General features: G+C 39.6%; 1 protein-coding gene across 1 annotated transcript in view; it reads left to right on the top strand.

The window, feature by feature from the left end:
• The first annotated feature begins 3038 nt into the window (after positions 1–3038).
• LOC116055752 overlaps positions 3039–21069 on the top strand; it is a 73486-nt gene continuing 55455 nt past the window's right edge. The window contains exons 1-3 of the mRNA XM_035999397.1: positions 3039–3378; positions 3783–3875; positions 6531–6712. Of these exons, the coding sequence (XP_035855290.1) occupies positions 3814–3875; positions 6531–6712 (244 nt within the window). The 5' untranslated portion in view covers positions 3039–3378; positions 3783–3813. The remainder of the gene's footprint in view (positions 3379–3782; positions 3876–6530; positions 6713–21069) is intronic.

Raw genomic sequence — 21069 nt, 5'->3', positions numbered from 1 at the left:
TAATCAATGAAAGCCACACTATTGCAGCTGGCAGATGGCTTGCAGTAAGTCCTATTTGGCTCTGTGGTCATTATTCTAAAATGTGTGTTAAACCACACATGCACACACACACACCTGCTGCAAGGGCACATACACACGGTTGACTCAGACATGCACTCACGCACACACAGGTTCGCGTGCCAAGGTCCCTCCCAGCAGCGTTAGCAGAGCTTTAAGCCTATAGGCTAATCGGGAAGACAGCTTGGATAGTGCGGCCAGTGGATTTGCATTGATACTAAAGCTCCCTGTAGCTTTACTGGCTGCCACTGACAGTGCTAACAGGACATTAGGACCTCTTCAGATCCCCAGCTCCACCTGTCACAACAAATGACCCCTAATGGATACAATACTTTGATACCATGTCATGCTATTTAGAAATAATCTTAGGTGGACATTCACCACAGCACCACATCTTGGCCCTGCAGACTCTCTTTTATTTTTATCTTTATACAGTACCGGTCAAAAGTTTGGACACACTTTCCCATTGAAATGAATGATAAAGTGTGTCTTCTGACTGGTACTGTATATGATGAATTGTTGTTTTTATGTTATATAAGGATGTGTGCAATATGGTTTCTTTTAAGCACGCTGGGAGGGGCATTCACAATTGTGTTGTATTCATTGTAATATAATGACAAAAAAGGCTTCTTATCTTATAAGTAGGCTATTTCAATGTTACAGATATGTGCAGTATGTGATCAATAAAATTAAGGAAAAACATTTTTTTTTTTGCATTTGCTTAAAAATAAATGATCAAAGAAATTTAACTTGCGTTTTTCCTTTTCCTTATGTTGCCATTATAACGGTGTTATACTGCTCAAAAGACATTTAGGAGCTGTTCCTGCTTCTGGCTATGGTTGTGCTTGTTACTTTGAGATCTGCAGACTTGCAGATAGAGGGAAAAATGAGCCCACAGTGAGGATCATGTGACAGGAGCAAATGCTCAGAAATGGCTCTGTTTTCACAGGGTTAAGATAAGATCAACTTTAAAAATGTGCTTAATGCAGTAGGTAAAACTGCAATGCTGAACATGTTCAGAACTGTATTTAATGTAAGTTAAATGAATACTTGTACTTACGAGAAATTGACCATACAGTTAACCATTTTCTATAGCAGCCCTTCTAGATATTATTGTCTGTAGTATTATTATATTATTATATAAGTATAGGTTACTCTATTGTTTTCAGTTGTTTCAATTTGCTCTATTCTAAAGAGAAAGTATAACAGCCACAATGTATTTGCCTTTGTTATGTCATTTAATATTTATTCATTTTGTTGGGCAATCAGACAATGCAACCAGCAAATAAAGAAATGTACATTTATTCATAAACAATCATCCCCATCATTACCACCACCACCCTTAAGGGTATTTTCCTATTTCTATAGTTGTAAGTGTGATCAAATGTGGCACAACATCACCAAGGGGTTTCTGCTCTACTATGCCATACCTATTTAAAGATGGAGAGTGTATCTTAGTCATAAGCTTGCATGATTTACTCCACATAAATACACAATAAGCAATGTGTGCTCAAGTGGTGTACTTTACTTGACTGCTTGTAGTGCATGCATTTGAACACTAGGCTGTAGTACAGTAGACTGTCATACAAACTACACCCTGTGCATACTGTATATTCTCACACTATTCCTTTTCTTTCAGTGACAAGACACAGCATATTTCAATGGCATACGTCATTCGTTTAGAGTTTAACAAGCAACCATAAAAAATCCACCAAAATCAACAATTAAAAGTAGTAGTAGTAGTAGTAAAGAATACAATTCATACTTTTACAAAACTAAACTATACAGAAAAGCATTTGTGATGATTATTCATTTGGAACATTTTTTTTTGTTTATTATCTATAAACTTATTTTAAATATGCCTGGTTTGACATGCATTCTTTATTTTACAATTTCATATATCTTCAGTTTAGAATCATCTTAGCATTGAGGTAAAACAACAGGATGACTACTACGACTTTGATTAGTCCGAGTCACACTCACAGTGGTGTCACAGTTCTACTCCAGAGACTCTACAGATGAACATTGGGTAGGCTGTTAGATCCGTGACACAGTAATGCTTTTGTTTTGAAGGCATAATCTAATTTGTTGTAAACCTGGCATCTGCACCGAGCTTGACGCTGCTGCCAAATCTGTCCCAGAGACCCAATTTGACTCTGAAAGCTACATCCACTGAATTCAGTATGCGTTCAAAGAAGCCCAGTCCCGTCCAGCGCAGTATTATATTCAAGCACAGCAGCGTTCGTTGTTAAATGTGTGTTTATCTTTAAGGGGCCGCCGCTGTAGCAAAACCCTCCGGTCCGTGAGTGCTGTCGACCGCGGATAGCCTCGGTGTGAATCTGGAGATTTGTGCTTCTGCTGCCCTTCGCGTGTGATCCCTCCCCTCGCGCTGCTCACAGAGTGTGTGTGTGTGTGTGTGTGTGTGTGTGTGTGTGTGTGTGTGTGTGTGTGTGTGTGTGTGTGTGTGTGTGTGTGTGTGTGTGCTGCGCGCGGCTGCAGGCTCGGGACGGGTTGGGCTACTGCTACTTTCAGGTACTCCTCGTAAATATACAAACTAAACACGCACTAAAATGTATTTAAGTCGAAAATACACATGATTTAATCCAGATAGCACGCTAAAAGGCTACAATATGGTACGGTCGGTGGCTTTTTATTTTAAAAAAGCATTTTAGTGAGCCCAACAAAGGCTGTAATCACAGAATAAAGAGACAATGCTTGTAAGATAGACACTTCTTAATGTTGCCTAGTAGCAAAGAATGCAAAAAAAAATGAACAATGGCCACAGTGACAAAAAAAAAATGCCATGCAGTTTTTGTTATTAGAGTATAGCATACTAAAGCAACTGCCACGTATACGCTAAATATGTAATCTATATGAATTGAAAGCGTCACATAAGCAGACAGTACCTGAAAGCGGCATAGACTAAGCTTGGTGTGTGTGTGTGTGTGTGTGTGTGTGTGTGTGTGTGTGTGTGTGTGTGTGTGTGCGCTAGCGCTCTGTTTGTGAGGCAGAGAGTTGCGTGCGAAGGGCTCGACATGTCATTCAGAGGAATCCGCCACCTGAAACGCGAGGAAGTGAAGGCGACTCAATTGGGTATAAAGCATCAGCCAACATCTGCCCCGAGCAGTACAAAGCTGATGAAAACATCAGATCGGAGCTCACACAGGACCTCTGCGATTGATTTGATTTCCCTTGGATTTATCATTTGGCATTACCGAGTCGGTGCACCCAGAGAGACGCATCTCTTTTCAGCACTTTAAGTGAATGTGTCTCCACAGCCATCACTATACTGGAATTAACTGATACCCCCAGGGATTTTGGGTCAGTGCTTTTATTCTTTGACGTTGTTTCGTGATTCTATTTTTGTCTTAAAACCATTAAATGCGTTGTTTATTTTTTTTTAGGAATCCCGCATGTCTTCTGCGGGTTTCTAAATATTGATTAGAGAAGTTGCACCTTTGTGTTTTGTAACTATTGGCAAAGTGGGCTATCAAGCTTTCACAGTATATGCCACAGCGCTTGATTAATGCGTTGCTAATTCATTTTGAGCTTATAATTGGAATTATTTTTGCTTTAATTTGAGGGATTCACTGCATTCCACCTCAAGGAATGACTTTAAATGGCATAATGTGCAACAACCAGTCTGAATGCTCACCGTCTGACATGTGTTAAGTTTCTCTCTCCAGCCATATTGAAGTTAACGTCCTCTCTATCTCATCCTGCAGCGCACCTGTTACCTCCACAGAGCGCGAAATCATGATCCCTCCGGGAGACTGCATGTATGCGGGCAGAAAGAGGAGGAAGCCCGTCCAGAAACAGTTAAGGAGCGCTGTTGAACATGTTACATGTTGTTGAATTAATGCTTACACATTTTTCTACCCTGCTAACATGCAGAGGGTAGGCTACTTCACTCTCAACCTTATGATCATTGGTATTAAAAAGTAGCTACATTACTATCAATCAATCTATATATGTATATATATATATATATATATATATATATATATATATATATATATATATATATATATATATATATATATATTTATATTTTATACTTATATTGTTTGTTTGTTTAACCTGTTTGTTTAACTTATTTTAGAGAATGTGTGACATGCACCTACAACACCAAAACAAATTCCTTGTATGTGTAAAAAACGTACTTGGCAATAAAGCTTTTCTGATTCTGATTCTGATTCTGATCACATTAAGTAACCGTAAGATATGAGAGGCCATATAGGAAGTAATTCATACTTCTATCTTACACACACTATCATAATCTTGCATATACACCACTATACTCATACACACACACTATTATAATCCTTTTACATGTATGTATGAGAGGGTAAGGTGTGAATATAACGGCATAAGCTTTAGTTGGCATTGGCTGCCAGTTTTAGTATGATTGTAGCACATAACATATTCAATATATATATTGTTATAATCACATAAGCAGTCTAGCATTGTTATTGCAAACATACTATAATAGCACTCATTATAACGTGGTTATTATATTATAAGCCTCTTACTACTCATTATAGCCTGATATTAGAAGTCTATATGTGTAATTGCATCTCTCTTGATCCCTAAATATTGTCAGTGGAATCACATTGAGCATAGAGTATATATTTTAAACTTTACATGTAAATGTCTTTACCCACAGGCGCAGGAGTCGTGTGTGTGTGTGTGTGCGTGTGTGTGTGTGTGTGTGTGTGTGTGTGTGTGTGTGTGTGTGTGTGCGTGCGTGCGTGTGTGTGTGTTTGGATGACAGTGTTTTAGATGACCATAGTTTTCGATGTAGAGGACAGTTGTTTTTGGGGCCATCTTGTCAGCTGATGTCATGAATAGTGAATGGTATGGTTATATAAGATTAGGAGAGGGAAGTGGTAATTTAACAAGGCCTGTGGCATTTATAAAGTTTTCATGTTTTGCACTGCCTTCGCTGCTCATCTGAAAGGAAGTCTTTGCCACATCAAATCAATACTGCCTGTGCACTCGACAGAAATATACTTGGCATACTGCTAGTTATGCCACTAGATATTTTAGGACCTTGAATTATAATTCAGTGCCTATACAGTTATTCATTGGTTATCTTTGTTTAATATTGAAATAATGATGCTATTTTGGCACCTTTAGTTCCTCATAAATATTGTTGAACGCACAAGTGAAGTTAAATTTACATTATCTGAATAATCCGATAAAACCCCGACATTCAGATGTTTTTCTTTGTATATTTTCCAATAGTAACTTGTGTGGAGAATATGTGATTATTTATTTTTCAGAATAAAACAGAGTCCAAGCATTCATGTAAAAGTATTTTGTGTCTGTAGAGATGATGAGAAACTCTCCGTTGTGGAAATGGGAGCTGACCATTACATATGCGGATCATGTTTAACTAGTAACGCTGTGGTACCCCTATACTAAAATACACAAATAACTATGTGCCTAAGGAGCATTTTACATGCTCTGCGGCACTGAGGAGGATAGTGCAATATGTCCATTCCTTTAATATCGGGAGTTGCTAAGAAGAGCAGCCAAAGTGGATTTAGGTAAATACAGATTTATTACTTTAATTTAAACCTGCATGATTTATGTCGGCGTGGAGCGATAGTCTGCAGGGAGAGAAACCAAACTTAAATTAAACTCATTTGTTTTGTCTTGTGAAGAATCTTACAGCCAAATAAACAGACTCGTCATTGGAGGAAACACAAATCTGGGTGTTGCATTGTGTACTGCGGAAGGCTGAGGCAGAAGGAAATACAGTTTAAAGAAAGAGAGACTTGTGCAGAGTGAGATTTATTTGGCCGTATGTCTCTGCTCGGGTTGGCATGGGGCACTGCTTGCCATACTTAACCAGAGTCAGACAAGACATGATTGATGTCATTATAAGGAGTAGCTTATACTTAGGTATCTATTTAGAAACTATTTCTAGAAAATAAATGCATACATATGTTTCCTTTAACAGTTTGGTGCCCTATTTTTTCCCAATGATCAAAAAATGAAATAGTCACACAATAAACAGTATCATGAGTTAGCCATTGCTCTACTTTTTCCCAAGGGACTGACTTGATATGAGTGTTTGAAAGCTTTTTGTGGTGATATGCATTAAATACAGGATCTTAGCCAGAGTTTAGAATGTAGTAGTGAGTATATTACTAAGAATTATAACATCATTTGAGTAGTTTTAGACCATCAGGGCAAGCTGAGCATGTAAGCTTTATAAAAAAAAATCATGTCATGTAGTGTGGATGAGATTTAAGTCCTGTTCTGTGTGCTGCTGTCATTTACTGCCTGTTGAGTAGGTTCTCAGTGGAGTCAAATACGTCCCAACTAAAACACGTGAATTAGTGGGGACCAATGAGCTCATACCATTCTTATTTTACAGCTTAATGCGTGACTTCTGATTGAAACAAGTCCATCCACACACAACATTTAACCCCATCGCTCCCCGCTGTCCGTCTCATCATCAGGAAGCCGTCTGCTGCCAATGAGAAAACCAACCCGTCCAAGCGGCACAGAGACAGGCTGAATGCTGAGCTGGACCGGCTGGCCAGCCTGCTGCCGTTCCCCGCGGATGTCATCTCCAAGCTGGACAAGCTGTCCGTGCTGCGCCTTGCAGTTTCCTACCTCCGCGTCAAGAGCTTCTTCCAAGGTAAAGGAGGTCAAAAGACGACATTTGTAGTGTCAGGTGGTATTGGATTTATATAATGAGTGTGTGTGTGTATGTGTGTGTGTGTGTGTGTGTGTGTGTGTGTGTGTGTTTGTCTCTGAGTTAATAGGGAGTTGCGGAGTTGATATACAGGGTCGATAATGGGATGTTTGCTGCTGTAAACTGGTATATAGGTCAATGTTGTGTCAGTGTTATTATAAAACCGACCCTCTAACAAATTGATTCTAAGATAAGATGCTATATAAATATTGATGTTATTAGTAGCAGTCGCAGTGTGTATTTACAGTAGTAATAGCCCCAGAAGTAGTAATATTCTGTTTTCAGTAGAAAATAAACATGGATACTATTTTGCAATATTTTGGAAATCGTCACTTTAAAGATATTCTATATAATTTCAAAAATATTGTCTTTTAGAAGATGGAAAAATCTTCCGTATCCCCAAACTAGATTAGTCAAACCCTTGTGCTGAATGGGTAAGAATCCCTATAGGCTCCATGAGTTGAGCTCATGAGAGATGGACACATTGTCTGTGATAGCATCACTGTAGATATATGAGGCATCTGTTCTTTCCCTTTGTGTCTTTTAGTCACATGTAATTAAAAGGTATACTGAGACACATTCGTGTTTTCCCACTCTCCCACCATCCACTGAATGCCTCCCTTCTACTCCTTGTGTTGCTCCACAATTCACTTCAAATATTCATGGGCCGCTTCATAACATATTTCATTGCCGGCAGCCTCGGCGGCTGCCTTATCTGCTCAGAGGCTACTGGCACAGCTGGATGTGACAGCTCTAAGACAAGGGGTAGTTTTTTTCTTTTATATAAAGAAGAAAGAATAAGCATCTTCCCTCTGTCTTGCAAGGGAAAATGCTTGTAAAAAAGTAGAGGGACTGCATGCAACTTTACACACACACACACACACACACACACACACACACACACACACACACGCACACACACACGCACACACACACACACACACACACACACACACACACACACACACACACACACACACACACACACACACTTGTTCAACCTGAATGTTCATGTAGCTAAGCCATCATGTAAAGTTGCAGTACAGTGCTAATTAGAGTTATCAGTGGGGCCTTTCCCAGATAAGGGATCATGCAGAGATAAAGATGACCTCAATGAAGGAGTGTCAATGCCAAGCAAGAGCTGCAAAGGACATCTATCTATAGGATAAATGGAGAAGGTTGAGTCGTGTGTGTGTGTGTGTGTGTGTGTGTGTAAAACTGCTAAAAGTGTTGAAAGGTGTGTTTGAGTGGTGATCTTACTTTTGTATTGTCTAACAGTGTCTTCTGTGCTCACCTTCCAAAGTGGCAGTAGGATTTTATCTCATATTAACTGTAAAGGTGGCATTCATCAGGGATCTATTCTGAACTCTTTTGGACATGCATTAATGCCAAAGCCTCTATTTGTTTTTCTCCACCTCTGCTGGATGCCTTGTTGTCAGTAGCAGTAGTGACCAGCTTAGCTGGCTTTTGATGCTACACTAATGAGATTAATCAGAGTGGAACATGAGGGATTAGGTCCTGTATACATCTGCAATCTCTGCCCTCCCTCTCTTTGATCAACTCACTTGACTCTCACAGTCACTTTGTATTTTTCCACTGATATATATAAACAGAGTGTGGCCAGGGCTCTTCCAGATAAATCTAAGATGAGCAACAAGTACATACAGTATCCACATCCTTCCTGTGGTTTGGAACGGTCATAATCGTCACTTTGTTTCCCCTTCTTTGAACACTGAGTCTTTAACTGAAAACATGCTATGAAACCACGAAACCTGCAATCTTAAGTTTCATTTATTAACCGTTTTATAGAGAAGAACTGAATCCATTTCTACTCATACAGATGCAGTTCTGCTTTTTGTCCACTGGGCGGACTGTGTGAAGTTACTACTGAGTCTTGACTGATGTCCAGTTCAGTTAGTTGTGATTAAGTGGATTTGGCTACAGGCTGTTTTGTCGTTTTAAACAATATATTCATTTACTGACTTAATTTATTCCATTACAAGACTGTTTAGAGAAGATTTAGAGACAGAGGAGAAGAAGAAAAAAATGCGGCGGCAGGTGTTGTGGGAGCACACTGAGATTCTACTGGTTGTCTCTGTTGCGTGACAGCTCAAGGGTGGAGCACAGTGAACAGTATGTACCTATGCACTTTATGCAAATATACCCCTAGGCTGTGTCTGCATGCCTGCTTCTATGTGTGTGTGTGTGTGTGTGTGTAAATAAAAAGCAACATCAGACAGAGATTCACTTGAGCTAGTTTCCCTTATTCATCATATATTTCATGAGATTCAGCTGTTATGTGATACGGGCACAATAAGATACCTGACATGAGAGGACTCTATGTGCTATCTCATGCCCATATATACAGTGCTGCTCATAAGTATTCATACCCATGCTCAAGTTGACTAAAAAGAGGAATAAAAAAATCATCTTTTGGAAATTGATCTTAATGCCTTAATTAAAAAAATTAGGAAAAATCCGACCTTTAAGGACACCAATTTTTTTTGTGAATGAATAATGTATTGTAAATAAATAAATGTTCTTCCTTAAAATACAGGGGGCATAATTATACATACCCCTATGTTAAATTCCCATAGAGGAAGGCAGAGTTTTATTTTTAAAGGCCAGTTATTTCATGGATCCAGGATACTAATGCATCCTGATAAAGTTCCCTTGGCCTTTGGAATTAAAGTAGCCCCACATCATCACATACCCTTCACCATACCTAGAGATTGGCATGGTTTTATTTCAGTTAGACTAATAGCTGGTTTGATTTGCATTGATATGGATCTTAGCTCAGTTAGCTATTAGGCTAACTGAAATAAAACCATGCCAATCTCTAGGTATGGTGAAGGGTATGTGATGATGTGGGGCTATTTTAATTCCAAAGGCCAAGGGAACTTTATTAGGATGCATAGTATCCTGGATCCATGAAATAACTGGCCTTTAAATCTAAAAATCTGCCTGCCTCTATGGGAATTTAACATAGGGGTGTACTTACTTATGCCCCCTGTATTTTAAGGAAAAACATTTATTTATTTACGATACATTATTCATTCACAGAGAAAATTGGTGTCCTTAAAGGTTGGATTTTTCCTAATTCTTTTAATTAAGGCATTAAGATCAATTAACAAAAGATGATTTTTTTATTCCTCTTTTTAGTCAAATTTAGCATGGGTGTACTCATTTATGCTGTGCACTGTATATAAGATTTGTTTACAATTGTGCACTTTGACATTGAATTGAATTTACATTTTTTTTATAGAATTCTGTTGTGTCTGCCGGTAAGGGTGCAAATATCCACTGGTGTCCGAGAAAAAATACATTTTTGCAAGGCTGCCTGACATGTAAATATATTTGGACATAAGAAAATATAAACTCACAATCCCCATGGCTGAGAACCATTTGTAGGTGTTCAGACTCAGAGTATTATAAGTTAAACTTAAAAGCTGACTTCAGTGGACATATACTGGACTTTATAATTAGTATATAGTGATGCTGCTGCCACAGTTATCTCCAGTTGAAAAAATGGGCCACAAGTCCAGAGGCCCCTTCAGAAAAAATAAAAATAATAATAATACAATTTTTTAAAAATCCACATCATCAGTTCATAGCCTACAGGCTATGTTGTTTGTTAAGCCGTGTGTGTGTGTGTGTGTGTGTGTGTGTGTGTGTGTGTGTGTGTGTGTGTGTGTGTGTGTGTGTGTGTGTGTGTGTGTGCGACAGTCAGCAGGCTGTAATTCCCTTCTCTACCGTGTTAGGTCTCTGCCCTCGCTATAATTGCTGAGCTTGTTAAATATTTACCCTAAGGATTAACTATCCCTCCTCATTTGTCTTTCTGCCAGATTGCCTTTAATTCTCCTCTGGTGTGTGTACGTGTGTTTTTGGAGTCTGTTTTGCACGATTGTGTTTCACTGCTTTTTATCTCATTATTTGAAAATAGCATTTTGCTTTGTTCCGAATATTGAATCAGATTACGGCCATACTTTCAAAAGGGATCAGGTAGCCAGAGGCAGATCTTCCACGGAATATTCTCTTTTTAATTATTATTATTTATTTTAATTTATTTTTCGGGGCATTTTTAGGCCTTTATTGACAGGACAGCTGAAAAAATGAAAGGGGAGAGAGAGAGAGAGAGAGAGGGGGAATGACATGCAGCAAAGGGACGCTGGTCGGAGTCAAACCCGCACCCACTGCGTCGAGGAGTCAACCTCTAAATGTGCGCGCCTGCTCTACCAACTGAGCTAACCGGTTGCCCAATATTCTCTTTCTAATTAGTTTGTACTTTTTCTGAGATGTTGACAGGGTGCTGTTTTTGTATTTCAGTGACATGAAAGCAATCATGATATCTTGTAAAATAACTGATGTGAATCAAGGAACTGTGACATGGACCATTACTCTCTTCAATTACCTTTCCTCTCTTTACTCCTTGTTTCCCTCGTATCCTGTGTTTCTGGACTAATATGAATTGAAACTGGCTCTAACAGAGAGAGCTTGTGATTAAACTCAGATGGGCTTTGAGACCACACAAGGTCAGTGTATTGCACTGCTATAGGCGTAATATCAGTTGATGTAATTCATGCTAATGCATTAATATGAGTTGCTGGCAAGATATGAATCTCAATAAATCTAAAGCGATGTTGGCGCTCCTTCCGTGGGCTTTGTTGCTGTGTAATGTGGTCACATCCTTGGCTGGTATGCAGCTTCATTCCCTCTCACACTCTCAGGGACTCTGATAAAGCAGAACATTAAAAAAAATAATAATAATAAAAGAATGCTTTAAGAAAAGTTAATTGTAAAAGCATATAAGCTTGTGACCAAAGGATCAGCAGTTCACATCCCCAGAATAGCTGAAAAAGTTTCAGTTGACAGTCACACTTCCCTGGACGACTACTATTGAAGTAACCCTGAACAAGATCTGTTCTCGGAAGAGAGCAGGGCGTTACACCTTAAACCCTGACACCTACACTACAATGTGTTTTATGTATAAACGTTGAGTGTGTGTATTACTGTGTACTTGCCATGGTGGCTATTTTGACTTTGTGTGCGATGAAGTGTGAGACTAGACTCTTATTTTGACGGCGTCTGTCACCCTCTCAGGTCTTGACCCTCATGGCACTGCGATCAGATTCCCCATCACACCCTTGGGGGGGAAAAGCAGCATTGGCACTAATCCATATGTATATCTTATTGCGTGTATATATCTCTCTCTCTCTCTCTCTCTCCTCATCATCATTCTTGGGAACACATACAAGGAATGTCTCCTTCATCTCTTCCAACACACCAGCTTCTCCACCCTCAGTATATATTGACTGACAAGACTATGCTTTTGTGGATCTTCAACCCAAATTGCTTCCTGTTTTTTTATGTTTTGCACTTTTTGAATGTTCTCCTACTTTTCTTTTCTTTTTCAGCCACTGCCCCAATTAAGGGGCCATGTCAGAGAAACATAAACTAATACATTAAAGTTGATTGATAGATCTCATACAAGTGTTATATCTGAAAGAAGGTGTTTTTTTGTTGTCGTTGACGCAGGGGATATGGTCTGACCCACATCAAGTTTCGGTGGCATTACCTCAAATGATTAAAATCACCAGATTGCAACATCCTCCCTCCCTTAAATGACTATGCCAGTTGGCCAGTTAACTTATTGCCTTATCATTGCTTGATCATTATGTTGTAAAACTACAATGGCAGAATTTTATCATTTGATTTTAGATCAACATGCATCAGCTCCTGCTTCCTGTTTGGCTTTTGCCATCTGTATGTTGTCAGTTTTACTTTCTTCAGTCTTTGTACTTCTATACACATTCATGGTTAATTGAGCAGAAGCTGAAGCACTTCCTTTTAACTTTTCCATTTCACAGTTGCTGTTCAACTCAAGTGCTCCATGTTCAATATCTAAAATTCTTCATAAGTCATTGCAAAATAACAATATATCACCCACATGCAAAGATCAAGCACTTTCATCCTTCATTTGTACTTTCTCCTGCATAGTTTATGCATGTATCTTTACTCTCAAAATAGACCTGCAAACTGACCTCCATGAGACATCAACAACCTGGAAACCATCTAGATGACTTGAGTGCTGTACTGCTTTGCTCTCAGTAAATGATCTGCCCTGAACATTGTCAATGTCTTTCACTATTTCATAACAACCCCTAAAGTTACCACCAAAACAAATCGCATGCCTAAATATAAATGCCTCTGGTGTAAATGTATCCACATCGCAGCAAGGTGTATTTATAAGTGTGTGTGTGTGTGTGTGTGTGTGTGTGTGTGTATGTGTGTGCGTGTGTCTGGAAGCCCTCAATTAAAGCCCCACCTTCCCTCAAAGCTGTCAGTCCAGTTAGGGTGTTGATGACAGGGTATGGGAAAACACACACACACACACACACACACACACACACACACACACACACACACACACACACACACACACACACACACACACACACACACACACAGACACACACAAAATGTGATGAGAGACACAAGTCCAAGTATACCTATCTAAGCCAAGTTTAGTAACTTGACATGCTATTCGCCGTGCTGCTACGTAAAATCCATACAACACTGTTTAGATCTGCACCATGTGTCTGTGTGCTAATCACCGAAAATATCGCCAGCCAGTTTCAGTAGTGTATGTGTGTTGTCTGCTTCTAAATGCTGGGTGAGCTAGAATAAAAGAGGAAGAGAAAGGCCGCAGAGCCCGCAGACTCACGGCAGGCATACGCCACTGGTGACGTCAGCCAGCAGACAGGAGACGGTTTTGTAACTAACCCAACATCAAGCAATAGAGGAAGGAGGGAACAAGGCAAAACGATCAGTCTAGATCCGTATTCTCTCATCTACACATTTTCAGAGAATTTCATGGTTGTAAGCCCCCTCTCCTGAACTATTTGGGTTAATCCTTATCATGTCAAATCTCTATCAAATCGAGTCAATACAAGTGCAGACCATTCAATTTCCCAAAGAGGGAAGTGCTGCTGCGTGATAGCTGTTTGTGAATGGAGTCTTTGCTCAGCGGTGAAAAATGTGTATCAGGTCACGTTATGGACGGACTTTGTGTTTACTAAACTCTCAGTGACCCCACACTTTTTCCTTCCCTGTGCTCCGCAACCCAAAGGCAGAGGCCAAGACAAATCAGCAAGCCGTATGGACTAGAAATGAAGTGAAAAGGTTTAGCATTACAAAGGTCAAGATGTGGTCAATTCACTGTTGTTTTGATTTTTTTTATCAAAATTTCCGGTGAATCATAGACTGCAACCCACAGTTGTCCACATTCGTAAATGTTGCAAGGAGATAGTATTGGCAGCTTGTTCACCTTCTCTTAGACTCTTAAAGTCTATGCCAGTACACATCTGTGCATGCTGTTACCTTAAATAGTTCAGTCCGTCATAGTTTATTAGTTAAAGTAATAGTTCAACATTTTGGGAAATATGCTCAGTCCCTTTCTTGCTGAGAGTTAGATGAGGAGATTAATTCCACATACATATCTTCTATAAACATTTATCTTCTATACGGTAAATACAAAGTGCCAGCCAGCAGCTGGTTAGCTTAGCTTAGCACTTCAGTGTTCGTACAGATTAAACAAACGAGATATAACATGTTAATTAGTGAGCTTTGGAGGTGTTGGTAGGCCTATTTTGTTACCTTTGGTCAGAGTCAGACTAGTCTCCAGTGCCACCAGAAGATCTGCTGGATGTCCCTCATTTTCGGCCGGATGTCCCTCACCTTCTGTTTTCTTTGTTGTAATTCTAAACTCCGGTGGATTTCTGAGGACTATGGTTAACTGCTCCTCAGATCTCTGCAGGGTAAATCCAGACAGCTAGCCAGACTATCTGTCCAGTTTGAGTTTTCTGTTGCACGATTAAAACAACTTTTGAACGTACACATGTTCCACCAAAACAAGTTCTTCCCGAGACTGTTTTGCAGTGTATTTACCGAACCTCAGCAAGAAAGTGAATACGCTTTTTTTCCCTAAAATGTGAATATATTTAAATTTGTTTTACCCACTGACAATATACCTACTCAGTGTTATGTTGGCATGAAGCCTATCCCAGCATGGGTTTGTAAATACCTTTGATAGGTCTATCACAGTAAATCAAGATCCACTGTTTAATTATACATGTACATTGCATATTTGGACAGAGGGCAGAGTTTTAGTTAGATAATACCGAGTTTTTTAAGAAATTTTACGACTAGGTTACCACACCTTCGTGTTCTTGCAATCACACAGAACTGCCCTTCGTATTTTTATGCTCAAAACACTAAAATGCCACAAAAAGGTAGAAATGAAAAAAGTTGTATTCTCACATGACGGTAGACTCTTGTTTACTGACCATTTCATTAGAATCCAAATCCTTTTGGTTCTTTCAAGGAACCTATTCAGGTTGACCTGTGGCACCAGTATCATACGCTCCCAGGTTGTGACTATGCACTGAGTGCACGGCTCATTAACCCATTTGTTACATCTGTCCATACCTTTTTTGAATTGAGCACTCAAACTCAGTGCAGGTCAAACCATTTGAACTTTTCGTTTGCCCCTGTTGTTTGACCCAATCACAGTCTTAGAGGGATTAGGAGAGAGAAGTCACTAGGAATCAGTTAAACTTCTTGGGTAAATAGTATCAACGGTGTGAATCAACGCTTACGTGCTGATCTTGATGCTTTAGTTGCGTACGGCGATTGCACATTTACATGTGAGTCCTCCAGCACGCAATGTTTAACGCCCAAAGGATGCGAGGACTTCAACCCATCAGCTCATCATATCAGTTAAATGTCATATGTCACAACAAGCCTGAAGACAGACACAAGCAAACTGGCCAGTGCTGTTCTGGTGTTGGTGGCACGGCATCTCCAGTTCACCTGGAGCTGTTACATTACAAGACTTTTTATATTAGAAGTAATACAATGTGAATGAATGACATGAATGATGTGTTTTTTTTTTTTTAAAGTGGACCTAAATGGCATTTGAGCTTTCGTGTTTTTCTCAGTAACCCGCACTTTTGCCCGCAGGTCACATTCTCACGATTTCTTTTGACAATTCATTAGACCATTTGATGTAGCTTCTCATATCGCTCCACATCCGTTATAGTAATCAACAAACACACATCACTAAGCCCTATATATCTAAGACCTGGTGACGTGTATTGATTAAGAGCATCCAGGGAGAGAAAGGATCAAAACATCCCAATCTGTGTGTGCGTGTCGGCTGTTGAAGCAGAGATTATTTGATGTTATGTGTGATTTTCATCATCATCAGATGGGGGTACAGATTCCCCCTGTCACCCCATTTCTGTCTACTTTATTTTATTAACTATTTGTTTATTTTCTTTGACCATGACTAACCCCTTCTTCCTCCCTATGGGGTTCTGCCCTTCTGTTTGTTTCACTGACCTCTGTGAAAGAAAATCACCTCTCATCTCCATGTGCTTCATGAAGAGTGCGTGATCAGGCTAAAAGCCAGTGCTCAGGCTTTTCTCCTTCCTCTTTCCTCCACATGCGATGTCTGTTATTCCGTGCTACCGAGTTCTATATACAAACATAGATGTATGGTTGCTTAATACATTTCCAGTGTAAATGTTAATGTGTTCTCGCTGTTATGACTAACCTAATACCAGTGCTCAGGGTCTTATCATTCCTGTCCTTTATTTTGGCATGCTAAAACCCTGTTCATTTTTCGTGTAAATTCGGTTAGACAGAAATAGGTTTATACGCTAAAGTAATGTACTGATATTGATATTTTAAATGTTTTATTTAAGCTACAGACAATTCTTTTTTGCAACATTTTAATATAAATTAACATACATTAAATGTGACTATTTTCATACTAAAAATCACCAGTGATTGGTCAATATAGCAATATTGGTTTAACTTTACCGAGGAACCACCAGTCAAATACATTTGTGACAGTTGAGCTGTTTGTGTCTAACACTGGGCCAAAAAAACATTTTAGTTTAGGAAAATAACACAAAAGTAATTTAAAAAAAATACTACCGACACTGGGTCAAAACAACCCATTATCCTGGGTTTGATTGGGACCTAATGATTTTCTCCCCATGCTTACTGGGTAAAGTTAGATTAGATAGACTTTATTGAGCCCAAATTGGGACATTTCAGTGCTACAGCATATCATATATATATCATATAATATCAGACACACAGCACACATACAGAATATACAAGAAATAATAAATAGGACAGAATACAAGAACAAATATTAAAAAAATAAAGATAAAAGGAGTAACCAGTATTGCGTGTGTTGCTATATTGACTTAATGCATGCATCAATTTTGACTTAGTGTGTATAAATGTTTCCCTAAGAGTTGTTTTTTTTCCAAAGTGGAACAACTTCTTGAATGCCGTTAAGATCATCGTCAAAGTCACTCTAATAGAATTTTTTAAGTAAGAGCTCCATGAGGTGGGATGACACAAGAAATATCACATTGATACGTGTACAAGCTGCTTGTATATTTGCGATTAAAATGTTATATATTTCTGTAATGTTTACATTTCCTTTGTTGCGGCGAACATTTAGTCATTAGCCGCCTAATGGTTCCATGCTAAATTGCACATTTATTGCATGTTGGCTCACTCTCCCACCCTCTTGCGTGTGTGTTTGCTCCCTCTGCCGTAATAAACACAATAGCTGTTAACTAGCGCGACAGACCGGACACGCTAATCCCTTATATGTGTCGAGAATCATAAATGGAGAAGCCGCTTTATGCATTTAGGATCCTTACAGCTCACTCATTAGTTGCTTGAATCAAAGGCATGACACTGGCTTTGTCCCTGCCTGGCCTCTCGTGCCACAGACACTGAACGCGCTTGAGTGGACTTGGACTCTGTTGGCCCCCCAGATCCCCCTGAGATCACAAAAGGCCATAAGTGAATTACTCAAATCAGTGCCGAGGGGGGCCCCTTTAGACGCTAACTGTAACAGCTAGTGGTGGCCATCAAGCAATGGGAGGTGTGTTTGTGTGTGTGAACAGGCGGGTAGAGTGTGTGTTTGAGTTTGAGTGAGTGTGAATAGACAGCCAGGACTCATGCAGAGGGAGCAGAAGCCTTTGTTGGCCCAACACTATTGTTGAAGCTGTCTTGTGCAATTACTGCCACAGCCACCGCCTACCACGCTGCTCTGCCTGAGCAAGGGAAGCTCACAGGGACAAGGATGGAAGGAACAAGCGCACCAAAGCCCCTGGAGTTTGAGTTGATAATTATATTATGGAAGCACTTTAAGCATGCAGCAGTGCTACAAACACGCTGACAAATCCCAGCTGTTGTTTAACATAGTTTATAATATCATGGCATTCAATTAGAAATCTCACATGCTGCTCTGAAGTCAAGTATTATAAGGTCATAGGGTGTGCAAACTAATTAATCTACAGTTATTGAATGGTAATGCTATTGGCAGACATATTTCTTATCACAAGCATCTGTTCTGCTATTAGTTTGCAGTGTAGCTGTGCTATTCTTATAAGCATGCCACTGTAGCATGCTTAACCCCAACTACACTCCTTTTGGCTTAGATTTAGTAATTTCACATTGCCAATTTATATTCATGCCCCAAACAAATAGACTTTGTTGATCTCCATGCAAACATGCAATATGGCTTACAGATTCAGTACCGCCCAAAGCCACATGTTGAAAGTCCATTTGATAACTCATTAAGCTTTGGAATAGTCTTTTTTATTTATTTGTTGTGGCATGCGGTCACTTCTGCACAGAAACAGCTTCCTGGCTTTAGGAAAAAGATTTGCGACTGTTTATTGTGAGGTCACTGAATTTGAATCAAATTTGCAACAATGCTGGAATGCGTACAACCAAAGAAAAAGTCCTGCATGTGGCCTAGATTGGAATTTAGCATTAGATAGAAATAACTAAATCAATAGTGGAATCCAAGAATCAGGGTTTGTTAGTGTTAAGCTCGTCTGTGCCCCTCCGTTGTCCTGTTTGCATGCTTTAGAGACAGCCCACAATGAACTGATTGATAGCATGACATAGATTTACTCCCCTGTTGCCTCCAAGTGAACACCCAAGGCCTATTAGCTACAGCACAAGCAATTGAACATGGCCACCCACATAAAAAGCTCACTGGTGTCAGTAATGCGATCTGTTGATGGCTAAACCGAGCGAATGGAGAGGCTATTCACAGTGGCTGATGAAAGAACATCAGCGACGCTGCTGCTTAGGCATGATCATGCCGACCAATGTCTCACCGAGACAAACCATTAACCAGCAAAGTATTGGTGTGAAAGGGAGAAATCACAAGAAAGTGATGACTCAATTTAACACACTGCGTCAAGAAACTCGGTCAGTGTTCTGTAGTCTGTGTCACATTTGTCTCTCCACACTGTTGTCTGACATAAATTTAACACAGTCTGAGACCTCACCTGAATGCATGATGATCTTGGACTCTAACAAATGTCAGGTTGGCCACAAAAAAATGTTAAATCCTTAAAAAAAACAAAACAGAGATGGCTTTTACCTGCATACATTCGGTGTAGGTTTAAATACCAACGCTTAGGTCAGTGATGGAATGACTGCAAAGGAACTGAAGCAAGGGCCTTTTATAAACATCATTACTGATAAGAATCACGATCGTGTTTGTTCTCTGAAGACTCGCGTGTCATGAATTCCACATGTTCTGCGTGTCATCAGGTTGTGTCTATATGCTGGCTGGCCAGGCATACTGTACATCAGACTGTTTGTTTTGTCTGTCACCTCCATTTATCTTAATTGAAGCATGCTTCAGTGTGCAACAGTGGCCAGGCCTGGTCCCTGCTGTTGTGCCCTAATGTAAATTGATATGTTTCCATGTGGTTGGAAAGATTACTAACCAAAGGTGGCATCTGACCCGATACAGCTCAATACGCTAACTACCGTCAGCCAGATGAGTTCCCCTTTCATCAGCATTTGATATGGAAAAACAGGAGCACGTAACTCGTCTGACTAAAAATAGTTCCTCAGATCATGTCATATAAAGTTAGGGTTATTTGGAGAAGCTTTGGGGGGTGGGGGGGTTAGCTTTTTTCAATCCCAGACAGAGGCTGTGTCTCATTCGGCATACTTCCGTCAGTACACTGCTAATGTGCACTGACCACTTACTGCCTAGGTGCCCACTTTTCGATGGTTAGTATTGTCCCAAAAGGAACAGTTATGTTAAAACACTTACCGGAAATGACAAGCGGGATGAGCGTGACGAACGCAACACATTGCAGCTGATTGGACGAACGTGTCATGTGGGTCTGGCTGCTCCCGAATTTCAAAACTAGGGCTGTCAAAATAACGTTATAATAAGCGTTAATTTTGATTAATTAATCTGAGAAAAAAATAACGCGTTAAAAAAATAACGCAGATTAATCCATTCCATATTGACGTTTGACCCAGAGTCGTTCTAGCCACCATTCGACTGTAAAATGAAGGAGGAAGACGAGAATGTGCTGCCTGGATCATTAATTGGAACATTTACTTGTAAAAATCTTCTTCCTGCCAACCCTGGCTACCGAAATCTGGTGCCACTGATATGTCTGCTCTTCTCTCTGGTGCTCTGAAGATGATACAGGCAACACAAACACCGCTGCACGTGACGCTAGTTAACACTATACTTGACAGCAGCTAACGTTAGCCTACCGCTAGCTAGTTAACACTATACTCAACAGCAGCTAACGTTAGCCTACCGCTAGCTAGTTAACACTATACTTGTCAGCAGCTAATGTTAGCCTACCGCTAGCTAGTAGCTGGATTAAAAACGGTTAAAATGCTGACAGCTAACGCTAAACGGTGTAAAGTTTGACTGTGTTTTACTGTAGAGGATTCAACACCGGTACGTAACAATCTGCAGCTGCCATCGGAGAAACAACACAGACGGTGCGTTCAATGAAACTGGTAAACTTTTTGTCGTTCGACAACAATTTACTAGTGAAATAAGTTATAAGTTGTTATTGTTATACATTATTATTAAATCATTTAATTTTGACCATATGGCCTTAGCAATAAACAAGCTGTTCTTTAATGTCACCGACTGTTGTTTAGTACCCTTTTTTTTTTCTTTTCTTTTTTTACTTTCTTAAAAAGTATTGGTTCAGGCAGCGTTAATTATGTATGCGATTCATTTCGATTAATTAATCACAGAGTATGTAATTAATTTGATTAATTTTTTTAATTGATTGACAGCCCTATTCAAAACACATAATGGCGGCTCGTTTGAACGAAAATAGTTCACCGAAACCAGGAAACAGGCCATACAGCTGCTGAATCTGTCTGTTTTTTTTTTATCAACAAAGGTCAGTTTA

Source organism: Sander lucioperca, chromosome 1 (assembly GCF_008315115.2).
Source record: "Sander lucioperca isolate FBNREF2018 chromosome 1, SLUC_FBN_1.2, whole genome shotgun sequence".
In the NCBI taxonomy this organism is placed as follows: Eukaryota; Metazoa; Chordata; class Actinopteri; order Perciformes; family Percidae; genus Sander; species Sander lucioperca.
This window is presented reverse-complemented; position numbering and strand designations above follow the sequence as displayed.